Below are 27,236 nucleotides of genomic sequence, written 5' to 3'. Positions count from 1 at the left end.
AACCAGAACAGAGTCCAGTGTAAATAACAAATTTATTGTGGTCACTCCAGGTAGAAAAGCTCTACACCAAGTTCACATGACCAAGTTGTTAAATAGAATGTTCCACTGCCAATACTTCTAAACCCACATTTACACTCCCACCCCGCTCCCCTCCCCAGACATCGAGCAACTGCTAACGAAAAGCAGGATACAGCCACGTCGGGCTAGCGGTTCCAGCTCCACTCACGAGTGAAGATTCAAAGTTACATTCCAAATTAAGAGTTCAATATTTTAAACAAGTGTTCCTGAGTCCAATATATACACACACCACATTCGGGGACACCGGTATCTACAACTCGTCCTTCTCTGCTGCCTCCTCCTCGCTGGGTGGGGGGCCGGCGCTGCCGTACAGCTTGCTCACGATGGGCTGAACCACCTCCTCCAGCTCCTTCTTTTGTGCTTTGAAATCTTCTATGTCCCCATCCTGATGGCTTTCCAGCCACTCGATCTTTTCCTCCACTGCTTTCTCTATTGTTTCCTTGTCCTCAGAGGACAGCTTCCCACCCAGCTTCTCCTTGTCCCCAATCTGGTTCTTCAGGGAATAGGCGTAGCTTTCCAGCTCATTCCGGGCATCGATGCGCTCCTTCAGCTTCTTGTCTTCCTCGGCAAACTTCTCAGCATCGTTGACCATCCTCTCGATCTCCTCTGGTGTCAGCCTGTTCTGGTCGTTGGTGATGGTGATCTTGTTCTTGTTGCCGGTGCCCTTGTCCTCGGCCGTGACACGGAGGATCCCGTTCACGTCGATCTCAAAGGTGACCTCGATCTGGGGCACGCCACGAGGGGCAGGAGGGATTCCCGTCAGATCAAAGGTGCCCAGGAGATGGTTGTCCTTGGTCAGGGGACGCTCACCTGCGACAAACAATGACACAGGGTTACTTTCTTGCCCAGCTGTGGCCTGTACTTTGTGAAACCGTGAGTGACACAGTTCCATGAACAAAGTACCTACAGCCTTTGTGACAATCAGGAACAAGAATGAAAACCCTACAGCACACAGATTCCAGCTGTCACATGGGCCACCGCAGCTGACACCCACCTTCATAGACCTTGATGGTCACAGTTGGCTGGTTGTCAGAAGCTGTGGAGAAGATCTGAGACTTCTTGGTGGGAACAACGGTGTTTCTTGGGATCAGCTTGGTCATGACGCCTCCAACGGTCTCAATGCCAAGAGTCAGGGGACAGACATCGAGCAAGACCAAGTCACCTGGAACAGATCAAAGGCAAGACTGTGACACAACTTCAACACAAATCACAACGCTGCAGACAGGATCCTGAGGCCTCAGGGGCACAGAACTCCAAGGACTGGAAGAGATCCAAGTTTGTCTGCATTTGCTTGTCAATGCCCAACATCCATTGTTGAGTCAACTCTTGGGTGGCAGTGAAGGTGCCATTACCTGTATCCTGGTCCCCAGAGAGCACTCCAGCCTGCACAGCCGCGCCGTAGGCCACAGCCTCGTCTGGGTTAATGCCACGAGAAGGCTCCTTCCCATTGAAGAACTCTTTAACGAGCTGCTGGATCTTGGGGATGCGAGTTGATCCACCAACCAAGACAATCTCATCAATATCAGACTTCTTCAGGTCAGAATCTTCCAGGACTTTCTGAACAGGCTTCATAGTGGAACGGAACAGGTCCTGCAAAGATAAAATCCCAAGGATTGTGAGACACTATTCCCAGCACACCCCATTGTGCAGCCCCAGGGGTACAAAGTACAACCACTACAGAGCAGAGATGCCAAACTGAGGCCCAGCTCCCTGGCAGGAACAGCTGCCTGCTTACACAGAGTTATTTATACTCCAAAGTGCAGTGTCACAGCATGAGATGCTGCACATTCCCCAGTCCCAATCCAAAGCTGAGGCTGTGTAACTTTACCTTTCTAAACTTACCATGTTCAGCTCCTCAAACTTGGCTCGAGTGAGTGTCTCCGAAAAATCTTCTCCTTCAAAGAAGGACTCTATTTCAATCCTGGCCTGGTGCTGAGATGACAAAGCTCTCTTGGCCTTCTCCACCTCCCGCCTCAGCTTCTGCACAGCTCTGTTATCCTTCCTAACATCTTTGCCAGTTTTCTTCTTGTAGAGCTTGATGAAGTGCTCCATAACACGCTGGTCAAAGTCTTCTCCACCCAGGTGAGTGTCTCCATTAGTAGCCACAACTTCAAAGACTCCATTGTCAATTGTGAGGAGGGACACATCAAAAGTTCCACCGCCCAGGTCGAATACAAGGATGTTCTTCTCTCCCTCTCTCTTGTCCAGTCCATAAGCAATGGCAGCAGCTGTTCTGTAGAGGGAACAGGCTGTCAGGGCTGGGGACCAGCCCACAGCTCCCCTGGGGCAGGACAGGGTGGGCTACTCACGGCTCGTTGATGATGCGCATCACGTTGAGCCCCGCGATGGTGCCCGCGTCCTTGGTGGCCTGGCGCTGGGCATCGTTGAAGTAGGCTGGCACCGTGACAACAGCGTGGGTCACCTGAGCAGGGAGGGACAGCTTTGTTACAGTCTGTGGGCAGCGCTGGAACAAGCAGCCCATCCTCAGAGATGAAGAGCCAGCAGCACTGACTGGTTTGGGATGGCAAGGTCAGTCCTGGCTCAGCCTACCCTTCTCCCATTTCCTAAAGCTGCTAATCCAAGTTGTTACCAGTGTTTCCTGTGCACTTACTTTCTTCCCCAAGTAAGCCTCTGCTGTTTCCTTCATCTTCGTCAGGACCATTGCAGAAATTTCTTCAGGAGCAAATGTTTTTGTCTGTCCACCTCCAACATCAACCTGAATATGGGGCTTGGCTTTCTTCTCAACCACCTGAGGAGAACAAAGGATACTGTCTCATTCAACCATTCCAAACTGTTCCCATGGTTCTTTCTAAAAATCAAGCCAAAGCTCTATGACAGGCATAACCTGAGTGCAGCTAACTCCAGGAACTGTTGTTTACACACCAATCCTCCCATGGGGCACTGTGAGCAGATGCCTCTTCTGACCCGAACTGCAGTCCTCCCCTCCAGCCCCCCTGCCTCTGCACTCGGGGCCCACCTTGAAGGGCAGGTACTTGATGTCCTGCTGCACGGAGGGGTCGTTCCACGTGCGGCCGATGAGCCGCTTGGCATCGAATACGGTGTTCTCCGGGTTGGACGTGAGCTGGTTCTTGGCAGCATCCCCGATCAGGCGCTCCCCCTCGGGGGTGAAGGCCACGTAGGACGGTGTGATGCGGTTCCCCTGGTCATTGGCGATGATTTCCACGCGTCCGTTCTTGAAGACGCCCACGCTGGGGTTGGGGGGGAACGGAACGGTCAGGCGGGTCCGCGGCCTGCACACATCCCCCCCCCGCCTCCCCTTCTGCTCCTCCCCGCGCCCTCCCGGGCCCGCAGGCGCTTCCCCGCGGCTCCCGCAGGCCCTGCCCGCCCAGAAGGGCCCGGCCGCCCCCCGTGCCCGTCCCCACGCACCAGGAGTAGGTGGTGCCCAGGTCGATGCCCACCACCGTGCCCACGTCCTCCTTCTTCTCCTCGTCGTCCGCCCAGACGGCGCCCAGCGCCAGCAGCGTCAGCAGCAGAAGCCTCATCCCGACCGCTCACCTGCGCCCACCTACCGAGAGGCCGCCGGTTACACAACGGAGGCGCCACGTGCGTGGCCGCCCCGCTCACCCCTCCCCGCGCCGCAACCACCCAGCCCCCACCATGCGGAATCACCCCCGGTCCTCACCCCATCTCTCCGTGCCCCCAACCGCCATCCCCCCCGCAGCGGCCCAGCCCCGTGCGGCCCTTACCGCGCCCGGCCCTCACCGTGCAGAAACGCCGCGCCCCGATCTCCGCTGAGCCGCCAGGCCGCGCCGCCCGCCCTTTTATACCTTCCGTTACCCCTTCGTGGAGCCTCTCCATTGGCTGCCGCGCCCTCGCTGGAGCCTCTCCATTGGCCGGTTGCTACCAAGCTGGCCTCCCGCGATTGGCGAGCACCGCGCGGCCGCTCCGCCGTGCCCGGCGCGCCCCCCTCGCGCCGCCCCATTGGTTCCACCCGCCGACCGCGGCCACAGAGAAGCGTGAGCCAAGCGGAGCGTCCCCATTGGCTGGGCGGGACCACGGCCGCAGGGTGGGGGGGCACTTCTGGAAGTTTCCATGGTTACCGGCCGGGGGGGATAACCCGCCGGTGGGGGGGGCGCCGACGCTCCCGGGGCACCGGGGGTACGGGCGGTACCGGGGCACTGTCGGGGGGGAGGCGCGGGGAGGTTGGAGCCGGGCCGGCATCATGGCCGGGCCGTGCAGGGTCTCCGGGCAGAGCCCCCCCCGCCGGGCATGAGGTGACACGCGTGTGCCCAGCGCCCCGAGGAGACACCGGGACCCGTCCCCGGGCGGCCGCTGCCCGCCCCGCCGCTGCCAGCAGGTCGCGAGGCCCCGCCATGTCGCGACACCGAGCCCCGCACGCATAAGCCGGGGCCGGGCGGAGCCGGGGCTGACGGCGGAGCGAAGCTCCAGGAGCGGTCCCGGCTCCGCCCGGCCCTCGGCCCGCTCCGCCTCGCTCCGGCCCCGCTGCCGGTGCCGGCCCCGGGACTACAAGTCCCAGGAGCGCCGTCGCCGCCTGCGCAGTGCCGCGCCCGCCCGGGCCGCAGCGGGAGCCGCCGGGGCGCTGGCCGGGTAGGGACACGCTCGAATCCCGCGACAGCGCTCGGCTTCCTCCCCCGAGGAGGAGGAGGGAGAGGAGGAGGGAGCGGTGGGAGGAGGAGGAAGGCCCGGGGCCTGACAAAACGCTTTGGTTTTTCCAGGGCAGCGAGAGGAAAGGCGGGCAGCCGAGCAGAGACGGAGCCGCGGAGGGTATGTCGGGTGGGTCTGTCGCGATAGGGCGCCGGGAGGCGGCGGAGCGGCGCGGGGCCGGCGGCAGAAGTTGTCGGTGCGGTTTGCCGGGGCTCCTCCGTGCCCTTCTCGCCGGGCCAGCCCTGCCCTGCCCGCCCGGCCGGTCCGGGCACCGCGCTCCGCTGCGGGGGCACTCGCGGAACCGGAGCCCTCGGAGCGGGGCCCTCGCGGCGCCGGGAGCCGCTCGTGCCGCCGCTCCTGCGTGGCTTTTGTGTCGGGCAGGTTTAAAACTTGAAACTTGACCAGTGCCGTGACTTCCCTTTTTGGTCCCTCGCAGACCCCTGGGGCTGGAGAGCTCCGTGCAGGCTGTATCGGGGGTTTTCTTGCAAAGTCATGATACCGCGCTCTGAGAGCTGTTGGGATGGAGCTCTCGGAGCGGGCATGTGACATTTCACTTGCTGATAGGTAAAGTGCTGTTTTGGCGGACGATGCAGCTCACTCACGAGCAGAAGCTGCAATTTGGAGAGGATGGAGGGGAAATGGCAGGGGCAGTCCATGAAATCTGAAATATTCTGTAAAAGCAGCAGGATGGTGGCTTTAGGAAACACTTTCAACTGCTGCAGCTGAGGAGGGTTCAGAATTGTTTAAGGTGCTCAACACACGGATTTTGCTGTGATATTTGTCAGATAATGGAGAATATACTCTCCTCAGTAGCATCTGCCTTTCCTTGCAGATGCGAAGGGAGCTGCTCTCAGGAGAGCAATTTGGTTTTGTCAGCTTGTGCAGCTTCAAGTTCTGCACTTGGTCTGGCTGAAAGTTTATTATTGTGATCCTCACCTGAAGGGAACTCCACTTTCTGGCATCACAAGCAACTGGAATAGATTTTAGCATGGTTATGTGCTTTTGCTGATTTTATTCAACATGGCAATGCCATAATAGATGGCATTGGCAGTGCCATAATTTATTAGCCAGCTGATCCTGTCCTTTACTGATGATTTCTGTTATGTGACACGAGAAATGAGGTTCTCCTCACACGTGGATATGGACAGTATGTCCTGGGCTAGTTGAGAGCAGCCTCTGGGCAGAAACAAGGGAGGGGATGAGTTTCTTGTTAATGACAATTAGACAGTGCACCTGCATTTTGTGTGTCACACACGTGTTTGAGCTGGTGGGTGCTGTAATGTGAGGGTTCAGCAGTGAGCCCTGGGTCATGGTGAACCATCCTGCTGGAAAAGGGCTCTGCTAGGAGAGATGGGCAGTTATATTGTGTTGAGAAATAAGGCTTGTGAGAAGCTACTATAGATATTAATGAGGAAGGGGGTACTTCATCAGGGCTGAATTAGCTTGGAAGCCATTCAGGCTTGCTTGGGAGTTATTTTTCAGCAGGATGGAGGGATTTTGCCTTGCCCTGCCCTGCCTATGTTAGATGTGCCCAAACTTGCTCTGGAAGTTGAGTTTGCATAGTGAGACTCAGGAGGAGCAAGTAACCCTGAGCAGGAAACACAGGAGGAGGAAGGAGGATCTGGTGTACCAGCAGAGTTCACCACTTTACCTAATCTCTTTTCTGTCACTGAATCACAGGAACATGCAAGAGAGATGTGTGTTCCTGTACACCACAGGACAAACCCATGACATTGTGAGATGGAGTTCAGCACCTGAAGATTCAATGTCATGTTCTCCAGGACTTTATGAGTGGGAGACAATCTGTGTCCTGTGTTCATCAAAGGACAGACTGCCTCAGGTTCTGAACAAATGTGTGCTGCCAGCAGGGCAAGGCATCTGGGATGCTGTCAGGTCATGGAGCCTTTGTTGTTGATATGTGGAGCATCATGAAGGGAAGTTGTCTGAGTTGTTGTGCTAAGCTGCTCTTACTGTGTCACAGTTACTTGTAGGTTCCTGAGTAGTCTTGAAATAGCTGACAGAAAATGGAAATGTTTCCATATCAACATGAAATCCCAGGATTGAAAAGTAATCCGCACATAGCACAATTTTACATATCTGTTGTTCCTTCAGCCACAGCAGGCTGTTGGATATCTAAATATCCTAAAGTGACTCCTTTATATAGCTGTGTACAGATATCTGCTATTTCAGGTGTTGTGCCTGGTGTCATAAACCAGATTGCTGGGTAATTACAGGCACCTTTTTGTTTATGAGCAGCTGATAAGGTAATCTGGCAAATGAGGAATCAGCAGAGGCTCTGCTCTGGAGCTGTTCCATGGTGTGTCACTGAGTGTGGCTGTGGCCAAGTGCTCTGGAGTGCACTTTGTGGAGCCTGGTCAGAGGATGCAGCTGCTGTCTCTTTGTTCTGCTGAGAAGGGAAGAGGTTTTGGGGAGGAGCAGCGTGTGTCAGGTAGGTGTGTTAGTGGTACAATAACTTGTTCTTTCAGGACAAGCTGTGTGGGTAATAGCAGTGTCTGAAGAGAGGAGTAGAGTGTGCAACTTGCCCAACTGGGTTTTTGGGTGTTCTTCCCTGAGCCTTGCTGAAGTGCATTGTGTATTAAACTGCTGCTTTACATCCCTGCTGTTCCCAGGTCTGCCAGGGACCTCAGGTGGAGACAGAGCTGTTTGTGCCCTTGCTTGCTGTGCATCTGTGGCTTCAGAACAATTCATTTAGAAGCTGGTGGAAGGCAGTGATGAGGTGTTCCTCTGCACAGAACTGGATCTCAGCAACAACCCTTGCAGCTGAGCCACTTTGATTTTTATGGAGGTTCCCAGGCTGGGGAAGCTGCTGATCCAGTTTTCTTGTACATAGGGTGAAAGCTGGTGTCATGCAGCTGTCCTGTGGATTGACAGAAAACCCTGTGGATTTTCACAGCTCTTGACAAAGCAGTGGCACACAGTAACCTGCTGTGCTCAGTTCTGAATCAATTCTGCTCTGGCTTTCGTTATTTCTGCTGTTCTGCAGCAGAGGCAGATAAGACACACACGTGGGTAGTGGCCAACTGATGGGGTGTTATCAGGTAGTCACAGGACCAGTATATTTAGCAGCACAGATGCAGCTAAGGGCGCTCTTTGGAGCCTTGTTTTGGGCCTGGAGTTCAGAGAGGCAATTTGTTTTAAAGGAGAAATCAGAATGCACAGCAGTTGACAACTTCCCACAGCCTCTCAGGGCCTCAGTGTCTGCTCTTCATGAGGAGGTGCCCAAATTGTTCCTCTGTTGGGTGCTGACCTCACGTTCCAGCAGGGTGAGGTTTCTGCTGTCAGTGTTTTTCAGGTGACATCACAAATGGTACAGTGCAGGAGTCTGAGCTCTTTTTGCTGGGCAGGTGGGTTAATGTGTGTGTCCCATCTCTGCACTCTGTGGGGCTGTGTGGACTTGTGCTGACAGGGCTTGTGGAGCTTGCTCTGACCCGTGGGCAGAGGAGGAAGGAGCAGAGCACCTTCCTCAGAGGCTGCTTAGGGAGCTTTGCCCATCCCTGTGCTGGAAACATCTCTAACAAACAAAACCAGAAAAAGACCCTAAGTGAAATCAGGAGAAATTGCTTGTTAGTGTAGGAAACACCTCAGGAGTTGTTTAATCAGCTTGGCTGCTCTTAAATGGGTTTGTAACCAGTGACACAAAAATAGAGACTTGTTTTGAAATTTGGCAAAGCAAAGGACTGTAGGCAGGGGCTACAGGCTCTTCCTAGGGGTACTCCATGTGGGTCTCCTCTTCCTTCCCAAACTTGCTTAGAAGCAGGAGATCCACTTGGAGTGACTTTCTGTCCAGGAAAGTGGGGACTGTGGGTTGACACCTGAAAGTGGAAAATGCCAACGAAAGCTGTTCAGTTTGATCAAATATGAGCAGCTCTTGAGCACAGCCCTACAGTGGGAAGCTCTGAAAAGGCAGAAGGCAGCTCTGCAGGTCTTGTTTGTGTGTGCTTTTATGGCTTCACCTTCTTTTTGCAGGCTGATAGCACTGTCTCACAGCCTAAAGACTGGTTACTATTGTGTTTGCAGGCAGTAGCAAGTTTACTGCTGGTTTGTTGTTTTGTTTTTGTTTTTTTTGCAAGCTCTTAAGTTCTGAGACTAAAAATAAATTTGTTGCAAGAAGTTATTATTTGTTTCACAAAGAACTTTGGCAGCAATAGCAATGTTTCTTCTTCTAATCATTTCTCTGAGACTGTCCCAGTTAAAAACATCTGAATTAGCACATCCCTCAAGTTCCTGTCGTAATCTCATTTTTGGATGCATCAGCTGTAGCCTCTGGTTAGGGTTGCTGAATTTGGTTTGGGGTCTTTTTGAGTTTGGGGTTTTTTTAAAGAGCTTTATACCCAGTTTTCTGTGTTTGCTAGGAATGGCCTTTAAACCTTGGGGTGTAATAAAATTGCAATTTTTTTAATGCATAGTGACAGCTTCTCTGTTCATATCTGCCTGGCTTCTGGTTGTGAGGTTAAAACTATAGATGAAAGGACTTAATTACAGAAGGAGCAGTGATGGTTGTCAGTGCACCTGGTTGTCAGGCTGCAGAAACCCAGCAAATGGGACACCTGTGCCTAATGAGGGAGCTAATCTGTATTCTTCAGTGAGGATCACCTCCTGCTCTGCTGAGCAGTGAAACAGATCTTTAAAACACTGGCAGGGGAGAGCACTGGGCCAGCACGTGGTATTCCAGCCCATTATTTGTTGTTTCTCAAGCATGGTCTGAAGGGGTTTGTGAAGCAAGGCTTGTCCAGAGTCACTGCAGGTTGTGGGAAGTAAGTTTTTGTTTTGACTGTAGCATTGCTTTGAAGGGAGCCCTGTGACATCTCCGTTACTGATACACGTAACATATTGTGGTCTGTTACAGGTGAAATCTGTCTCAATCCCTGTCCTTCCCAAATTAGCTGCTGTGGCTGTTAGTTCTAGTGGGGAAGACATGAAGCAGTTAACCATCAATTCTGAGATCCCAGCACCCAGGTCCTTGGGTAGTGCTGGGTTGTGTGGATGGGCTTTAGGGTGAAGGAGTCTGTTCCCAGACAGTGAGTGGGAATGGGGGCTGCTCTCCCTCTCCCTGAACTTGTGTCACCTGAGCTGTGGCCAGGGCCACGTGTCCCCAGGTAAGGCCAGGTGCAGCTGAGGTGTGGTCAGGGCTGTGGCAGGGCTGTGCTCTGTTCCTGCTCACCAGGGCGAGCTGAAAATACCTTCAGCTTCTGTGCCAGTGGGCCTGCTGTGTGCCAGACAATGGAGCTGGCACTGGGAACCTCCATTGAGAGCATGCCTCAGCAGGGTGGGGTTGAGGAGGGCACAGCAGCGTGCCCTGCCCCAGTGAGCCTGTGCCCACTGCAGGGCTGGCAGGGCTGACCCTGCTGGGCTGACCCACACTGCTCTGTGTGCCAGACAATGGAGCTGGCACTGGGAACGTTTATTGGGAGTGTGCCTCAGCAGGGTGGGATTGAGGAGGGCACAGCAGCGTGCCCTGCCCCAGTGAGCCTGTGCCCACTGCAGGGCTGGCAGGGCTGACCCTCGCTGCTCTGTGTGCCAGGGCTGGGGCACCATGGTGAAGCTGGACATCCACACGCTGGCCCACCACCTGAAGCAGGAGCGGCTGTACGTGAGCTCGGAGAAGGCGCTGATCCAGCGCCTCAACGCCGACGTGCTGAAGACGGCGGAGCGGCTCTATCGCACGGCCTGGATCTCCAAACAGCAGCGCATCAACCTGGACAGGCTCATCATCACCAGGTACTGCCCACCCTCTGCCAGCCCTCACAGCCTGCAGGCCCTGCTCTGCTGGCATAACCATGTGGGGCTGTAAGCCAAACCTCAGCTGGGGAATCTCACACCAAAAGGTACTTGTTGGCCGTTGAAGCAATTGGTTTTTTAATACCCGTGTTAGTTTTGCTTCTGTTCATGAGAGCAAGCTATCCAGAATTTGAAATAATTTGTAGTAACTGTCTGGAAAGACTTTTTGCTCTGTGGCAGCCTGGTTTATAGAGAGATCACATGGTGTCTCTTAGCAAGTTTGTTTACTTAAGAGTTACTTAAAGTGTTTCAATGTTTTTCTTTAAAGTGCTGAAGCTTCTCCCGCTGAATGTTGCCAGCACGCAAAAATCTTGGAGGACACGCAGTTTGTGGATGGGTACAAGCAGCTGGGATTCCAGGAGACTGCTTACGGAGAATTCCTGAACAGACTGAGAGAGAACCCCAGGCTGATTGCGTCCTGCCTGGTTGCTGGAGAGAAGCTCAACCAGGACAACACCCAGAGTGTCATTCACACAGTGTTCACCTCCATCTATGGCAACTGCATCATGCAGGAGGACGAGAGTTACCTGCTGCAGGTGCTGCGCTACCTGATCGAGTTTGAGCTGAAGGAAAGCGACAACCCCAGGCGGCTGCTGAGGCGGGGCACCTGTGCCTTCAGCATCCTGTTCAAGCTCTTCTCTGAAGGACTCTTTTCTGCAAAACTTTTTCTTACTGCTACCTTACATGAGCCGATCATGCAGCTTCTGGTTGAGGACGAAGACCACCTGGAAACCGACGCAAACAAGTTAATTGAGAGATTCTCCCCAGTACAGCAGGAGAAGTTATTTGGAGAGAAAGGCACAGAAAAGTTCAAGCAGAGAGTCCAAGAGATGGTTGACTCTAACGAGGCCAAGCTGGTGACCCTGGTCAACAAATTCATTGGCTATCTCAAACAAAACACGTACTGTTTTCCCCACAGCTTGAGGTGGATTGTGTCGCAGATGTACAAAACGCTGTCGTGTGTGGACAGGCTGGAGGTTGGCGAGGTCAGAGCCATGTGCACAGATCTCCTTCTGGCCTGCTTCATCTGCCCTGCCATCGTCAACCCCGAGCAGTACGGCATCATTTCTGATGCTCCTATCAATGAGGTGGCAAGATTTAATCTGATGCAGGTATGATTCACAGCCAGGCAGTCTTAAAAATATATAAATGGCTTTTTTATTCTCTCTAGAACTGATGCTACTGCAGTACAAGTGAAGGTACTGTCTATCCTCCTTATAAAATGAATGCTAACAAAATATTTGTGTTAATTGCTGCTGGAAAGGCAGGCTGCAAAGTTTATCTGCTTGCTTAAAATACTGACTTGAAAAAATTGATGGCATGTATTCCTGTATCCCTTAGAAGAGTTGCAAATATCCTTTGTAAAAGCTGTTTTAAGGGGTGGAAGCTAAGGCATAAAAATGACTAGAAGATGAATTCTGGAATGTGTGAAAAAGAATGTTATGCTGTTCTTGCAAATGTTAAATATTATACCAGGTATTGCAAAAAAGAATGAAATACTTTGCTGAAAATCCCTTGTAATGTCCAGTGCTCTACTTGGAGCATTCCCCAGCCCTCATGACCAGCTTTTGTCATTATGCAAACACTTGGACAATTTAATGATGTTACACAGAGGAGTCATCTGAAGGTGTTGAGCAACACTTGTCTGACTGAGGATGTTTCTCCACGTGAAGAGCAAAACCTGCTTTTTACTGTTGTCTGTAAAGTGGGCAGGGAGTGATCCTACAGTGCAGTCACGCTGGGGAGTTTGCTCAGTGTTCCTCTGAAATCCAGCAGCAATCCTGTCCTGTGTCACTGCTCACGTGCTGCAGCAGAGCAGTTGGCAGCTCTTTAAAGTGAGGGTTGCTTTGCAGTTGCAGATGAATAAGGGATATGTGCTCTGAAATAAGGGTTAGCCCTCCTGCTATTTCTCCTTAGTAAAATATATGCAGCCTTTGAAAATCTCTAGGTTTAGATGACCTAGATTCAACTCTCAATTCTGACGTGTTGCAAAAACAAAACATGCTTTGTTCCTGGGAGGGGGAAGTATGGATGGTCACAGCCTACTGTGTGCACATTTTCTTGTTAAAGGCAATGACTGCTTTTTCTTTTCCTAAAGCTTCTTGCATTTTTTTCTTCCCTGAAAGCAAGCACAAATCTCTGTCCACTCAATCAGAAATATTCCTTGGAGTATTAAATGAAAAAGGATTTAGAATGGCGGAGGTTTTTTGAATATTTTTTATAATCAGGTCCATCATGGTATGAAAGGCTTATTCTGTGTACTTCTTTTTGATTTCAGGTTGGGAGACTTCTGCAGCAGCTGGCAATGACAGGCTCTGAGGAGGGAGATCCACGTACGAAGAGCAGCCTTGCTAAATTTGACAAAGTAAGAATCCAGGCTGAAAAAATCCAAGATTTGGTGAATACGTCATCATCCTTCTGCAGCTCCTTTTTCAGACTTTGCAAAGGACTTACTAAGTATTAAATTTCCAAGTTACATATCATGAAAAGCAGATTAAATCCTGAATGAAGCTGGGGAAAAAAATCTTGAACACTAGAATTAAGGGTTGAGGATTCTTGCTTCTACTCTGACCTGATATTTCTTAAAAGAAAATATTTTTAAAAATTAAATTAAATGGTATTTTCAACTGAGCATGGTAAGTGTTCAAGGCCAGGTTGGACAGGGCTTGGAATAACCTGGTCTAGTGGAAGGTGTCCCTGCCCATGATGGGGGCTGGCACTGGGTGGTCTTTAAGGTTCTTCCAACCCAAACCACTCTGTGATTCTGTGAAACACTGAATTCCTGTCTGTGGTTTTTCAACTGAACCTAACAAAGCACTTTGATCTGAAAACAGCCTCAGTATAACGCCTGTTTTAACACCAAGTAATTTCTTAGTGCACGTAACTTTCTTTTTTTGCATAGTTTTCCGGTTTTTATTCAGCTTTTCCTGTTAGTGTGAATCCATCCGTAGCCATAGAGCAGGTACCTTCATCAGAGCAACAGTGAAGCTGATGACCCTTGATAGATTGTCGAGTGTTTAAAAACCTGTTGGCATCCTTGGTAACCTTGTATCTGTCCAGGTTTTTATAATTCCAGTTGTTACACAGTCACCACACAAAGCTACAGATTTATTGTACAAGTAACATTTTCACTGAGATTAGAAAGTGATGTCGTTGTTGCTTCTTTGTTTCATTTTCAGTCTGTGCTCAGCAGATCCTTCAGGAAGGGCCTCTTTATTGCTATTATTTTTTTCCCTTAAGTTGTAAGAGGACACTTAAGTAAGTAATACTTTGGAATGCAGGAAAGGAATGAAGGAAATGCTCAAAGTAACTGCACACTTTCCTTGCTTGCTCTTCAGTGATCTTGAAATATCTGCTATTCTATCCCAAGATTTCAGAAACAGGAAGCGAAACTTGAATTATTCTGTAGGCTGCTTAACTCCTGCCATAAGCTTCGTCCCAAGCTGTAGGGATGGTGTGTGATTCTCACTGTGTGCTGTGTCTCAGAGCTGCGTTGCTGCTTTCCTGGACGTGGTGATCGACGGGCGCGCGGTCGAGACGCCGCCGATGTCGGCCGTGAACCTGCTGGAGGGGCTGAGCCGCACCGTGGTGTACATGACCTACAGCCAGCTCACTGCCCTGGTAGTGCCCCCTGCTCCTGGAGAGGGCCCCTGGAGCCTGCTCCCTCCTGCCCCACCTTGGCCAAAGCAGGCTGGTTTGCACCGCAGCTCTCACCAAAACCGCTGTCTGTGTTTAGGTTGGCTTCATGCGGAACGTGATGTCAAGCGATCAGCTCAAGGAAGATCGGATGGCTTTGGAAAACTTGCTGGCAAATTTACCCCAGAACAAGCCAGGGAAAAGCAGCAGCCTTGAAATGACTCCATATAACACCCCCCAGCTTTCTCCTGCAACTACTCCAGCCAACAAAAAAAACCGACTGCCCATAGGTAAGGAGAGCGAGCGGAGCCCCCGCCTGGTTCCTGACACCTCGGGCATTTCTGTGCCATTTTCTCACTCATCTCTTGGGCTTACTCTTCACCTACACCTGCAGTTCCTACTTTTTCTGTGTAGATAGTGAAGAATTTTTCTTAAACCCAGGTAACTTCCTTAGTGTCTAATGCAAGTGTGGTGAATGACCTTCATCACTCCAGCCTGAACTGGAGAAAGTTTCTGGACTGGTTGGGAGTCATAATGGTGGTGATTGGCAGTGACAATAAAGGGAAAGATGGGAAGCAGATCTAGGGGGAAAATTGCTTAGGAAAGTAGTAAGATGGAAGCAGAGGCATTTAATTAGTGGGATAGAATAAGTTTAACATTTTTGTTAGAGAACAAATGGACAGGAGGGTGAACAAGCAGGAACAGGACTTTCAGAGTATGTGCTGACAAGAGAAGGTTTGTCCTTTCTCCATTCCTTGCCTGCTCTAATTCCAACTGTCAGTATTCTGAAATGGAATTTTAGGTTGGTTGGGTTTTGTTTTTTGAATAGGATTTCTGGGTCTAGATTTTTTCCATATTAATAATAATTTCTTTTAAACTAGGAAGTGTGGTACTCTTCTTCAGTATATATTTATGTGAATATGACCATGTGGGATATTTTTGTTTGAGAGATTTGGTGTTGGTCTGTAAAAGGATGAAAATATACAGAGTCCAATAAGCGGCAAAAAACCACCCCAAAAACAAACCTGTCCCATGTTGGTTTAACTCTGCTTTTGAATGGTTCTGGTCTTACACCTCTATAGTAGTGGCACTTTACAGCATTTATTTTATGGTATAAAATAGCTTTTGCTCTAAGTTTTTGTTTCTTTTGTTTCATTTTAATGCTTTCGAACTCCAGGACAGCAGTTGGCAGCGATTACTGCCTGGGATACCTCTGCTACCAATCTGTCAGCTCACATAACTCTAGTAACCCCTTTTGGTGGGTAATGCCCTCTTTCCGTTCTTCTGTGCAACTCTGACTCGTGTCACATCACTCAGCATGCCTTTGGGCCACCCTGGCAGATTTCTGCAGTATATGAACTCATTTTGTGTGCATGTGGGTTATAAAAACCCTTCTGCCAGATAATCAGAATCTGGCTGCCACTTGTGCACACTTGCCTTGTTTTCCTTGGGTCAAATAAAGTAGCAATTGGTGTCATGCTGCCATTCTTAGAACCTTAATTTCATGTGGGTGTTTTTATTTCTGTGGAGCCAAATGTGGGAATCTGAGGCCAGTTGAAAAGGGGACATAAGAGTGGAAAAGTAATCAGAGCAAACCACCTAATGTTGTATTGTGTGTCTGGTTTTGAGACACCTGTTAGAATAAGATTTCCTACTTCTGAGGAGAAAAAGCCTTTTAAACAAATTAATTAGAGTTTTAAACCACAGAAACCTAGACATTTTTTAAGTAGCGAACTTAATTTTCTCATATAATGTATGAAAGGTCTTTCTGTGGTTGGAATAGGCTGAATTGCTGTTGGCAAACAGGTCACAGTGTACCTTGTTTTTCTGCTTCTCAACTTTTATGTTGAGTTTCCTTTTCCACAGGGCAGTACTGAAGTTTAAACATCAGTTCCATCTCTCAAAAGTTTAATAATACTTTGATTTTGAGAATTTACTTAGTGTGTATTGCTAATTAAAACACTACAGTTCTGTATTTCCATTGTATTGGTTTTTTCCCTCCTTAAACAAAAGAAAAAGCTTTCTGATGTGGATGTTTTGAAATATTTTCTTAGCCACTCGAAGCAGAAGTAGATCAAACATGCTAATGGACCAGCATGGAGATCATGAAGGATCCTCCCAGGAGACTATTCCAGAAGTGCAGCCAGAAGAAGTGCTGGTGATTTCTCTGGGGACAGGTCCACAGATTACTCCAGGAATGATGTCAGAAAATGAGGTATCCACAAACGATGACATCTCAGATGTTTTGAACCATGCAGCCTCTGTCTGCTCTAATAGCACAGCAGGGAGGGTGCAAAGCTAAGTTTGGTAATAAAGCTGGAATGGGAGTTTAAATCCTTACTGAGCTTGGGGTTGTAGCTTCCAAACTGGCCTTTGGTAGAGGTGGGTTTGTTCCCTCACTTAAGGAGCTTAAGAGCAGCCTGGGCTCTTGGTCTGAGTATTAAGAAATTGCTGTGTCTCTGCATGCCCTGTCCTTTGGGTCCAGGGACACAGTGAATGGCAGAACTGGAGCACTGATCCTGATGGTTTTGGCAGCTCCTGAAAGGCCCAGGTTCTCATGGGGGCAGAGCTGAGCGCACAGTGCCATCAGTGCCTGCAGCCTGTTCCTGGGGCAGGGCTGGTGTTCAGCCCTTTCCTTCCCCAGCTGTAGCACAGCTGCTGCTTCCAGCTGTGCTGCCTGCCTGGTGGTTGGGATTATCTCCTCTGGCAGCCTGCTGCAGATCCTTTCCACTCTGCTCTGCTCTGGGGGTGATGAGGGAGCTGTGGCTCCCTTGTTATCAGGACATTCCTAATGTCCATGGGGTGGTTCCTGACAGGCTCTGACTTGGGAGCTTGCTGTCTTTTTTCTAACAGAATGTTAGAGATTTGATTGTTCCATTAACAACACAAAAACATGTCTCCGATGTTTTGTTTGCTGTTTAATTACCTGAAAAAGAGGTGATTTGAATGAAGTCCTGTTTCTCTCTGCCACCCTGCAGGTGTTAAACATGCAGCTTGCAGATGGTGGGCAGGGAGATGTCCCCATCGACGAGAACAAGCTCCATGGCAAACCTGACAAAACCTTGCGCTTCTCCCTCTGCAGTGACAATCTGGAAGGAATATCTGAAGGTGAAGGGCTGCTTAAGTCTTGAAGAAGTTTTGTTGCTCTATTGGGTTTTTTTCCCCCTTAACTGTAAAAGGAAGGTGTGTTAAATGCAGCCTCTTGGCTTTGCTGTTTTGAAGACTGTGCTATTTCACTCTGAGAGCGTGTCTTCTTTCTTAGTTGTTCAGAGAATAAAGCCTGGAGCTAAATTTTGACCTACAAAGGCATAACTGAATCTGAGTGTTGGGAAGAAAAAGACTAAGTGTGTTTAAAAAGAGAAAATAGAGGGTTTTTTGTTTTTTTTTTATTTTAAACTTATGTGCAGTACTAGTTATTAAGATAATCTAACTTAGCTCTAAACATGAACGTCTCAGACTTATTTTTCATCATGTTCTAATTAGCTGTTACATGTCTCAGAATAGTTTCTGCACAACTCCTCTATGTGAACCGCAGACATAACAAAGCACAGATGTCTGTGGGATGGAAGAGGTTGGGACACATCACTTTTGCATTATTTTGTATAACTTCCATAACTTCATTTTTGCTCTGTCTCCTCAAAATAAGAAAACAAATTCACGAGCAAGTAAATAAATTAAAGACAAAGACTTTATTGGCTTTTAAGTTCCAGCTAAGTACAGTAGTGGTGAGATTCAATATTTTGTGTTGGAACTGCTACTTAATTTCATTTTTCTGGTGAGTTCTGTGTCCTGAATTGCTAATGCTGTCTATTTAGGAGCTGTTATTCAAGTGAATCTGTGTTCCAGGCCCTTCCAATCGCTCCAACTCGGTGTCCTCCCTGGACCTGGAGGGGGAGTCGGTGTCGGAGCTGGGCGCGGGCCCCTCGGGCAGCAACGGCGTGGAGGCTCTGCAGCTGCTGGAGCACGAGCAAGGCAGGTGCCACCCTCCTCCCAGGGCCTCAGCTGCTGGACGTGCTAAAGCCAAGGTCTTGGTGGAGAGAGGCTGCAAAACGGACGAATTCAAGGGAAAAAAGTAGACATTTTCCTTGTGCAATCGCTCTTGTATTTATTTGTGGTTTTCGTTTGGGTTTTTTTTTCCCCAAAAAAATATTCTTTGTAGTCTGTTGTTAGGAAAAGGAAACCCCCTGTAATTTTGAGACTTAAGTCCCTTATAGAAAAGTGTAAAGTTTTGCTTGATATCAAGCTCTTTCCTTCAGGAATAGGATGATTTGGATTGGAGTAGTCTGGAAGTATCTGGATAATTTTTGCTTTAGTGCCCAACATTGAACAGGTTGCCCAGAGGTTGTGGTGTCTCCAGCCTAGCGATGCTCAAAATATGACTGGACATGATCATGAGCAACCTGGTGTCCTTGACCAGGGCAGGGAGTTTGGGCTGGAATGATCCCTGGAGCCCTCAGCTTTTCTGTGATCCTGTTCCTCTATGGGAATTGTATCAGTGTCTTTGTAGCACTATATTTCATTTATTTTTTCTGTCAATTTAGTTGATAGATTACCATGTGTACTTCCAGATTTTTCTTCTTATGTCTCAATTTTTTTTTCAGGCAGCATTTCCTGAGTAGTGTAATAGTGCTTTACAGGCCTTCCTTTAACCACTGCCTTACCTGGTAGAATTAGGGGGCTGTTTGTTTGGGATTTTTTTCCTAACGTACTCTTACAGGCTTTCAATGTGCAATAATTGGAGAAGCCTTTCAGAAAATCAAGAACTGCTTCTTTTTCCACAGCCACAACTCAGGATAACCTGGATGACAAGCTCCGTAAGTTTGAAATCCGTGACATGATGGGTTTGACTGATGACAGAGACATTTCAGAAACTGTGAGTGAGACCTGGAGCACAGATGTCCTGGGAAGTGACTTCGACCCCAACATCGACGAGGACCGGCTGCAGGAGATCGCAGGTAACGGCTGTGCTCTGGGTAGGTCCTGTGTGCTCTGGAACCCGAGGCTGCAGAGCCCTCATCCTCCTCCTCATCCTCCTCCCTTCCTCAACAGGGGCATTTCCACAGATTCGACTGGAGATTTGCTCTAGGAGCAAATTGTGTGCATGACCTGGACTGTGCTTAGTTACTGGTTTCTTTTCAACGTTGTGTTTCCTGATTGCTTTACCAAGGACACTTTTGAGGTGTTCTTCCTTTTGTCTCTAGAGCTGACTGCCCCAGCCCAGCTCTAGCCATACGCTCCGGCTTTACTTTTGCAGGTGCAGCTGCAGAGAACATGCTAGGCAGCTTGCTGTGTTTGCCAGGTTCAGGATCCGTGTTGCTTGATCCCTGCACAGGTTCAACCATATCAGAAACCACAAGTGAGGCGTGGAGTGTGGAAGTATTACCAAGTGATTCAGGTCAGAATCGGGCAGTTTTTGCGTATTTCTTTAGCATGATTCTAAGACTCTTCCAGAGGCATAGAATGCAAAACAGCAGCCTCTTTCTCTTTCTTCAAGAAATTATTGTCCTAGGCCTAAGTTAGTTTTTGTGAATACTTCCAGGATTAAAAGGACAAAATGCTCCTAGGCAGAACGAAGATGGAAAGCATTGGGAGAGACTTCTGTTACCTAAGAAATTCTTAAGGTCTGAAGGGGAAGAAAAGGGTTTTCAGAGCAAACTTGTGCTTGCTTTCCTTCCCTGTGGTAGGAGCTATCCAGGACCATGGTTTACTTTGGTTAGTGAAGATGTGACTCTATCCTGTTGTCTAAGACATACAACAATTAAAACAGTAAACACTCCTTAGCATGCCTGTACAGACAGAGCATTGCTGTCTGTGCAGAGTCCTGCCTTCTGTACCAAAGGATAAAAGAAAACACTTGCTGAAATGGTTGAGTTCCCTAAAAACTTGATGCACTAAATCACCCCCCACCCCTTCCTTCTGCTTGTGAATGTTTATGGAGCGTGGAATTGAGCAATGATACCTTCTCTCTCTACTGTCCGTTGTCTCCCTTTTGTAGAGGCTCCAGATTTAAAACAGGAGGAGAGGCTCCAGGAGCTGGAGAGCTGCTCTGGGCTGGGCAGCACGTCTGATGACACAGATGTGAGGGAGGTCAGCTCCCGGCCCAGCACCCCCGGCCTGAGCGTTGTGTCAGGTGTGTGAGCTGTCTGACAGTGCTGCTCCAGCACTCACTGTGCTGCTCGTGCTTTATTTATACATCACCTCACTCATCAAACAATTTCCTGCACTTGTTCTGGGATTTTCAAAGCTGTGCTTCTTTGTTCACCTCGCAGAAGAAATAAAAAAGGCAGCAGAGATAAATGCCTTGTGCTGCAAAAACAGTGGTTAGCAGATTAGTGTTGCTTTGGAAGAAACTCCAAACTTTCTTGCATTTAAAACAACTTGTTTTATTTAAATAAATCATAGCTCTAGTTCTTCATTTTCTGCAAAGTATATAAGAGTGGGGTATCTTTCTAATGCCTCTTGTCAGAGTGTATTCATGGCTATGGTAACACTTTTGAAGATGTAGAGCAAGAATAAGCTGTTGTTTTATGAGTATAGAATTTTGTAATGTCTGTAGGTGCTACTGTGAGTTGGAACTTGATTACTCACTGTCCACCAAACATTTTAACAGCCTCAGGATTTTGCTTCCTTGCTCTTTGAAAGACTATTACAGATGCTTCTTTTGTTATGTGTAAGGTATTAGTGCAACATCTGAAGATATTCCTAACAAGATTGAGGATCTCAGGTCTGAATGTAGCTCTGACTTTGGGGGCAAAGATTCTGTAACAAGTCCTGACATGGATGAAACAGCCCATGGTAAGTTACTTACATGGAATCTGATAAAAACAAGTGACATTTATGGAATCCTTGAATTTTACAATTTCTCCCCAATTTCAAAGTGCTAGTGACTAAGCTTAATATTTTCCTTATTTGCCAGTACTGTATTTGTTTGACAAAGAGGCTCCAGTGCTTTGCTGTACTAGAACTTGAGTACTAGATCTAAGATCCCTCATTTGGTTTGATTACATTGACTGTCCTCTTGCATTTTGGAACTGGGCTGCTCCTCCAGAATTCCCCATTTTTTGTGATGTAACTCTTTGATCATTTCAAGGTATTACAGAGATCTTTCCATACAGAATGTCTTTACAAATACTTTGCAGTATAAGTTTTGTAAACTTTTGTTGCTGACGTCTGTTTTTCCAGTGTCTCTCATGTTGGAGGCAGTTTTGGCGTGGCACTAACTTTGTTCTCTCTGTATTTCAGGAGCCAGTCAGTTGACATCTCCTCCTTCTCAGACAGATTCTTTGCTTGCATTGTTTGACCCTCTGTCCTCAAATGAGGGTGAGTTATAAAGATGAAGCTTTGTTTTATAAACAGGCATTTTCAGTGCTTCTATGTTAGTAGCAGGTAATTTGGGATAATATTGAAAGAAATGTGCGTGGCTTCTTTTCTGCTTGTGCCCCCAGGTGTGTCAGCTGTGGTGAGGCCTAAAGTGCACTATGCAAGGCCCTCTCACCCCCCTCCAGACCCCCCCATCCTGGAGGGGGCCGTGGGAGGCAACGAGGCGCGGCTGCCCAGCTTCGGGTGCCACGCTCTGGTGCCGGCGGAGCTGGAGGCCTTCAAGCAGCGGCACTCGTACCCCGAGAGGCTGGTGCGCAGCAGGAGCTCCGACATCGTGTCCTCGGGCAGGAGGCCCATGAGCGACCCTGGCTGGAACCGGCGGGCTGGCACCGAGGAGCGGGAGCTGCCCGTGGCCTCGAGCAGCGCCGGGGCCGCCGCGCTGGCGGCCGCCTCTCAGTCCTCGTCTTCATCTCCCAGCAAGGACTCCTCCAGGGGAGAGGTGAGCCTTCCACTTAGCATTTTGTTTTTGTCTCTCATGCCCACTTTCACTGCGCATCTAATGCCAGAAAGTGGGAATTAGAGGTCTTTAGCTAAGGAATTACAACACGCTTTTGTTATCCTTTAAACGTTGGCCAGTAGTTTTATAAGATAAAGCTGCAGATGTTCAGAGTGGCTTAAAGGGATCTGGCTTTTCTTAAATTTACTGGATGAAGTTTACTGGTGGTACTTCAGAAACAGATTCATTGTAGTGTTAAACTGCTACAGCAGCCTGACAATTAATTTTATTTAAAAAAGAAATAAGTGAAACTAAGGTTCTTTTTGTCTATGGGTTTGCATTTTCAGGATGTCGTCTTTAGGAGAGATATTTCTGACTTAATCTGCTCTTTGTGCTCTGCTGTAGTTCTGTTTTTACAGTCAGTGTAGCAAAGGCTGATGTGAAGGAGAAATTTTCTCTTTACACTTGATTTGGTAAATGCTCAAATGTAGACTCTGCCCTTCTGCAGATTGAGGAACGGAAAGACAGTGATGATGAGAAGTCTGACAGGAACAAGCCCTGGTGGAGGAAACGTTTTGTGTCTGCCATGCCCAAAGGTAGGATCATATCTCTGTGGGTTTGGTACTTCAGTCAGAGTTCACACTGCCTTTATTGTCTCTTTAGTCACCTTTGTGGTTAGAGTATAAATAAATATGTAAATAAAAATGGGAAGCTCCCTGACTCCCTTGGCTAGTAGCTCCCTAGAGTGTGCTGTACCTGGAAGGCAAAACTGTTCTGCCTGACCTCCTGTGTGTTAAAGGTGGAGCTGGCTGTAGGTGATGACAGTACAGTTCTGCTCTGCCCCATGGATAAACTTAGGCTTTTCTGGAAGTTGATTTGATGAACATTTTCTGCATTAGCTCCTTCCTTGAAGTTTCTGCTATTTGGCCATTATCTCAGAGTAGTCTTTGATGAGGTACCTTGCATTTTCAGCTCCTATTCCATTTAGGAAGAAAGAAAAACAAGAAAAAGACAAAGATGACATGGTGCCTGACAGATACGCAACGCTTCAAGGTATGTGAATAACATCATCATAGTAATTTTCTCTCAGAGTGTGCCTCCTGGAGCTCCAGAGTGCCCACCAGGTAGCTATTGACAGACAGGTACATGCTGTTGTAGTTCATGTTCAGAGCTGACATTTTGAATAAGAAAATGGATAAAGATTTCCTGCCTTGAAGGCTGTTTTTAAGTTGTCACATGTCTGTCTGGGCATGTAGTGGATTCTCAGCTCAAGTCCTCACTTCTCCCCCGCCCTCATTATAGAGCTCCTGTCCTTGTCACAGCTGAGCTGTAAGGATAGCTGTACACACAGTCCTGTAATAGTTACTTGAGTGTTACATTAAACATGGTTTGAACCTGGGTGTTTCGTTTTCTGTTTGCCTGATCCTTTCTAGAAGTCTTCAAATACCCAAGAGCTATTTGTGTATGCAGTATAAATGTGCTGAGGATCTGCTCAGGATCTGACTTCATTTGTTCACTTTGATTGTACTGTTTGTTTTCTGATTTGCCTCAGACTTTATTAATACATTTAAATTTGGGCTGCACAGAACACAAGCACCTCTTTGTTTGATCTGGCTAAAAACAGAGTCCAAATGTGTAGGCTTAAGATTTTGTATTTGCTTTCAGTTGGCCCAGCACCAGGGTAACTCCTGTTGTTTTTTATGGTCCTTCCAGATGATCCCAGCCCAAGGCTCAGTGCACAGGCACAAGCTGCTGAGGACATTCTGGACAAGTACAGGAATGCAATCAAGAGAACGAGTCCCAGTGAAGGAGCCATCGTGAACTACGACAGTGCAGGTGAGAACCTGCCTTTTGTAATCACCACCAACATAGCTTCTACTCCTTAAAAACACTTCAGTGTTCTAGACAATGTTAGGATTAGCAGCTGGGCAATGTGAGCTCTGAACAAGGAATGTTTTGTCAAATAATCTGTGTGACAGTCCCTCAGAGGCTGGGAATTAAATCAGTATTCCCAAGGACAGTTGTTTTGTATTGCCTTTGCGGGAGCTGGCTGTTGATGGCACATCTGCTACCAGTTTTTTGTTTTGTTTTAAATGGCACTGAGGAAGTGCCTTCCAAAACTTTTGCAGTTTTTTCTTAGGAGTTTCTGGGTTGTATGTTTTAATGTGCATTTTTTCATATATCCAGAACTAGCTGGTTTATTTGCTGTCCCCATTCTCTCACTGACCTTAGAATAATGAGAATAATGAGCAGAAAACTGGTCTGGTTTCTTCTTGACTCGTCTCTTGAGGTGCAGTGTGTTTTTGGTTTCCACAGAGGCGCTTGGGGATGGTGAGAGCATGCACGACTCCCCACGGGATGAGGCTTTGCAGAACATGTCTGCAGACGACCTCCCAGACTCTGCAAGCCAAGTAGCACAGCCACAAGGTTCTGCTTTCTCCTATAGGTAAAGACATTTCTAGGTTTCATCTTAACCACAAAGTAGAATTAAAAGCTGAAGCTGTGTGACTGGTTCCCACAAGAATCTTAATGCAGATTCATTGTAAACTTTGATGTGCTTTTAGTTTAAATATCTCAAACTGTCACATTTCCACTGGTGGAGGGATGTTTGTTACCAGAGAGGACAGAGCAATTCAGTGTTTAGAAAATCCCTTTGAAACTGGCGCTGTATCAAAAAAACTGATATTCTAAAGTCTTGACAATTCTGTATATTAAAATGATGTTAAATAACTTCTAGGCAGTATTAAATAATAAAGAAAGTAAAGATTTCTTATTGAAGAAGCAGACCTCTCATCAACTGTGTTAAGAAAATATTTTTCTTCTTTAAGGGATGCAAAGAAGAAATTGAGATTGGCTCTTTGTTCAGCAGATTCTGTTGCCCTCCCAATGCTGACACATTCAACAAGGAATGGTCTCCCAGACCACACAGACCCTGAAGGTACAGGCTCTTTGCACTGTGTGTCTCTCCTTGTCCCTGTGTAATAGCACTTGTACTGCACCATTTATGGTCCCTTCTCTTTGCCATAAATATTGAGGGCACAGGCTGCCTTTTGCCCCCAGAATGTTTTCGTTCTTACTCCACAGGCAAACTGCCATCTCAGCCTGCTCTAAGATTTTTTTGTAATGAAGTATCACAGATAGAGTGCAGGTTAGAGCCTGAAGCTATAGAATAGACTCTGAAAATACATGTGCTGTTAGGAGTCGTGCCACTTGAATGATTTACTGGGTCTTTATGTTGACTTAGTATAAATGTGTTGTGTTGTATCCTTTCATTCAGTCTGGGTTTATTTGCAGACAGGTGAATGTGTCACCTCATGGGGTTCCTCTTCACATTTCAGAATGGTTCTAAAAGCTAGATAAGATAGTGATATGGAGGCTTATCCTCTGACAGCTGGAAAATTCAAAAAGGCTTCTTAAATTGTTCTAAAATAACATTTATTCCCTAATGTACAGAAGTTTTGTTTTAAACCATTAATGTGTTCCCCCTATTCAAAGATAGTTATTTTCACCGTGCCTACGTTTCTTTTCCTTAATGTTTTTCCTTTGTTCTTTGTTAGATAATGAAATTGTGTGCTTCTTGAAAGTCCAGCTGGCTGAGGCCATCAACCTGCAGGACAAGAACCTGATGGCGCAGCTGCAGGAGACGATGCGCTGCGTGAGCCGCTTCGACAACCGCACGTGCCGCAAGCTGCTGGCCTCCATCGCCGAGGACTACAGGTACCTGGGGCTCCCGGTCCTGTCTTTATTCACCAGCAGCTTGGGAAGGTCCCTTTTGGTTTAAATTGTACTTTGCCAAACCAGGTTGTTGCATCTCTGCTTCCCCACAAAAGGGTGCAGTTGTCTCACCCGTGTGAGGCAAGCTTCCAAATTCAGGCATTGTTTAGTTTTAAAAGGAACAAGTGGAAGAGCCCTTTGCAGTCTGATTCAGCAGTTTAGTTTATAAAGCTGTTAGCCTCTCTCTTTGCTGTGAGTGTGACACAGGGCTCTGTGCTTTAGGAAAAGAGCTCCATATATCGCTTACCTGACGCGCTGCCGCCAAGGCCTGCAGACCACACAGGCACACCTGGAGAGGCTCCTGCAGAGAGTCCTGAGAGATAAAGAGGTGGCCAACAGATACTTCACTACAGTCTGTGTGAGGCTACTGCTGGAGAGCAAGGAGAAGAAAATAAGGGAGTTCATTCAAGGTAAGATTAATGCAGACAGTTTTTATATGCCTTTACTCTGTATTTAGACGCTGACTTGGGTTAATGTTTTAAAATATGTCTTTTGATCTGAGGAGTAGATTCCTAAAATGATTTTAATTTCAGATGGTGAATTAATGGCTAAACAGACAGATTACTGTGACTTTACAGTACGTTGTGGTAGCTAAGCTATGGTAATTGTCTGCATTTTTCATGGGCTGAGAGAATGAAGGTAATTTGACCTTACTTGGCCAAAAAAGTTGTGCTAAATCACATTATCTGCCCCATGGCAGAGGCATGAATACTATGAATTATTTTATATCTACTGATACATGATAAATCAAGTTGCAGCATTCAGTTCTTAGTCCAGAACTGATGGCTGCACCTTAGAAGATATGGGGGATAGTAACAGTGTGAATCAAGTGAATCAAAGATTCAAAAATATCACAGCATAAGAGACAGTGGCACCAGGAAACTCAAAACAGCCACTTATACCAAACTGGTTCTATGTTCTCTGTGCACATATCTGACTAAATGAAGCACGTAAGGAATTTGGAGTCAGTTCTTGCTCCTGGAGCATGTAGTGCTGCACATTAAGTGTGCCTGAAAAACTTATCAGAAATAATATTTTTTTACTTAAGCAAATGTTCTTTCTCTTCCTCCCTTTTTATCAGATTTCCAGAAGCTCACGGCAGCAGATGATAAAACAGCCCAAGTGGAGGATTTTCTGCAGTTCCTGTACGGGGCTATGGCTCAGGATGCCATCTGGCAGAATGCCAGTGAGGAGCAGCTCCAGGATGCACAATTAGCCATCGAGCGCAGTGTGATGAATCGCATTTTCAAACTTGCCTTCTACCCTAATCAGGATGGAGATATTTTGCGTGACCAGTAAGTTAATGGAATTCAAAGGACTTGTTTTCTCTCTTGCACTTGGTGCAGTGGAAGTTGTGCAGCCCTCCTGCCACAGACTTGTCTGAGTCAGCCACACAAATTCATGTTTTCGTTCAGAACATTTTGTAAAAGAACGAGGAAGGGCTTTAGCATCATCTGCAAATGTGTTTGCAACAAACTGCTAGAACAGAAAAAAAGAGTTGTAAGTG

The 27,236-nt window shown here is 47.7% G+C and overlaps 2 protein-coding genes across 6 annotated transcripts in view; one reads left to right on the top strand and one right to left on the bottom strand.

Annotated features, from left to right (window-relative positions):
* Nucleotides 1–13: 13 nt before the first annotated feature.
* HSPA5 (heat shock protein family A (Hsp70) member 5) lies at nt 14–3,930 on the bottom strand. The gene is made up of 9 exons (XM_064727474.1): nt 3,802–3,930; nt 3,466–3,604; nt 3,056–3,287; nt 2,690–2,827; nt 2,388–2,500; nt 1,921–2,311; nt 1,431–1,668; nt 1,073–1,240; nt 14–888 (listed from the first exon to the last, which is right to left on the bottom strand). Exons 2-9 carry the CDS (start codon nt 3,579–3,581, stop codon nt 329–331), a joined length of 1,956 nt encoding a protein of 651 aa, XP_064583544.1. The 5' UTR covers nt 3,582–3,604; nt 3,802–3,930; the 3' UTR covers nt 14–328.
* A 111-nt stretch (nt 3,931–4,041) lies between these two features.
* The window catches only part of GAPVD1 (GTPase activating protein and VPS9 domains 1), a 28,559-nt gene continuing 5,364 nt past the window's right edge, over nt 4,042–27,236 (top strand). Inside the window, exons 1-25 of one of the 5 annotated variants that reach the window (XM_064727462.1) lie at nt 4,042–4,105; nt 4,776–4,824; nt 10,247–10,443; nt 10,772–11,615; nt 12,782–12,868; nt 13,990–14,124; nt 14,240–14,429; nt 15,317–15,397; nt 16,194–16,354; nt 17,118–17,247; nt 17,986–18,111; nt 18,921–19,094; nt 19,394–19,534; nt 20,135–20,269; nt 20,815–20,934; nt 21,382–21,459; nt 21,585–21,958; nt 22,464–22,551; nt 22,928–23,008; nt 23,669–23,791; nt 24,272–24,401; nt 24,784–24,893; nt 25,513–25,672; nt 25,952–26,139; nt 26,811–27,024. In XM_064727462.1, coding sequence (XP_064583532.1) covers nt 10,259–10,443; nt 10,772–11,615; nt 12,782–12,868; nt 13,990–14,124; nt 14,240–14,429; nt 15,317–15,397; nt 16,194–16,354; nt 17,118–17,247; nt 17,986–18,111; nt 18,921–19,094; nt 19,394–19,534; nt 20,135–20,269; nt 20,815–20,934; nt 21,382–21,459; nt 21,585–21,958; nt 22,464–22,551; nt 22,928–23,008; nt 23,669–23,791; nt 24,272–24,401; nt 24,784–24,893; nt 25,513–25,672; nt 25,952–26,139; nt 26,811–27,024 — 4,055 coding nt within the window. In that variant the 5' untranslated portion in view covers nt 4,042–4,105; nt 4,776–4,824; nt 10,247–10,258. Of the gene's footprint in view, nt 4,106–4,179; nt 4,198–4,377; nt 4,397–4,508; nt 4,648–4,671; nt 4,825–10,246; nt 10,444–10,771; nt 11,616–12,781; nt 12,869–13,989; nt 14,125–14,239; nt 14,430–15,316; nt 15,398–16,193; nt 16,355–17,117; nt 17,248–17,985; nt 18,112–18,920; nt 19,095–19,393; nt 19,535–20,134; nt 20,270–20,814; nt 20,935–21,381; nt 21,460–21,584; nt 21,959–22,463; nt 22,552–22,927; nt 23,009–23,668; nt 23,792–24,271; nt 24,402–24,783; nt 24,894–25,512; nt 25,673–25,951; nt 26,140–26,810; nt 27,025–27,236 lie in introns of those variants that run through there. The other 4 variants (XM_064727465.1, XM_064727464.1, XM_064727461.1 and 1 more) reach the window with 4 other exon arrangements.

Source organism: Zonotrichia leucophrys, chromosome 17 (genome assembly GCF_028769735.1).
Source record: "Zonotrichia leucophrys gambelii isolate GWCS_2022_RI chromosome 17, RI_Zleu_2.0, whole genome shotgun sequence".
Lineage (NCBI taxonomy): Eukaryota > Metazoa > Chordata > Aves > Passeriformes > Passerellidae > Zonotrichia > Zonotrichia leucophrys.
The sequence above is the reverse complement of the archived record's forward strand: the minus strand, read 5'-3'. Positions and strand labels throughout refer to the sequence as shown.

What these genes read in the sequence shown, in the direction of transcription:
- HSPA5 (XM_064727474.1), bottom strand. Translation starts at nt 3,581, where the DNA reads ATGAGGCTTCTGCTGCTGACGCTGCTGGCGCTGGGCGCCGTCTGGGCG. An exon ending in CTCTGGGGACCAGGATACAG is followed by an intron (nt 1,241 to 1,430) that starts GTAATGGCACCT and finishes GATCTGTTCCAG; the next exon opens with GTGACTTGGTCTTGCTCGAT. An exon ending in GACCATCAAGGTCTATGAAG is followed by an intron (nt 889 to 1,072) that starts GTGGGTGTCAGC and finishes TGTTTGTCGCAG; the next exon opens with GTGAGCGTCCCCTGACCAAG.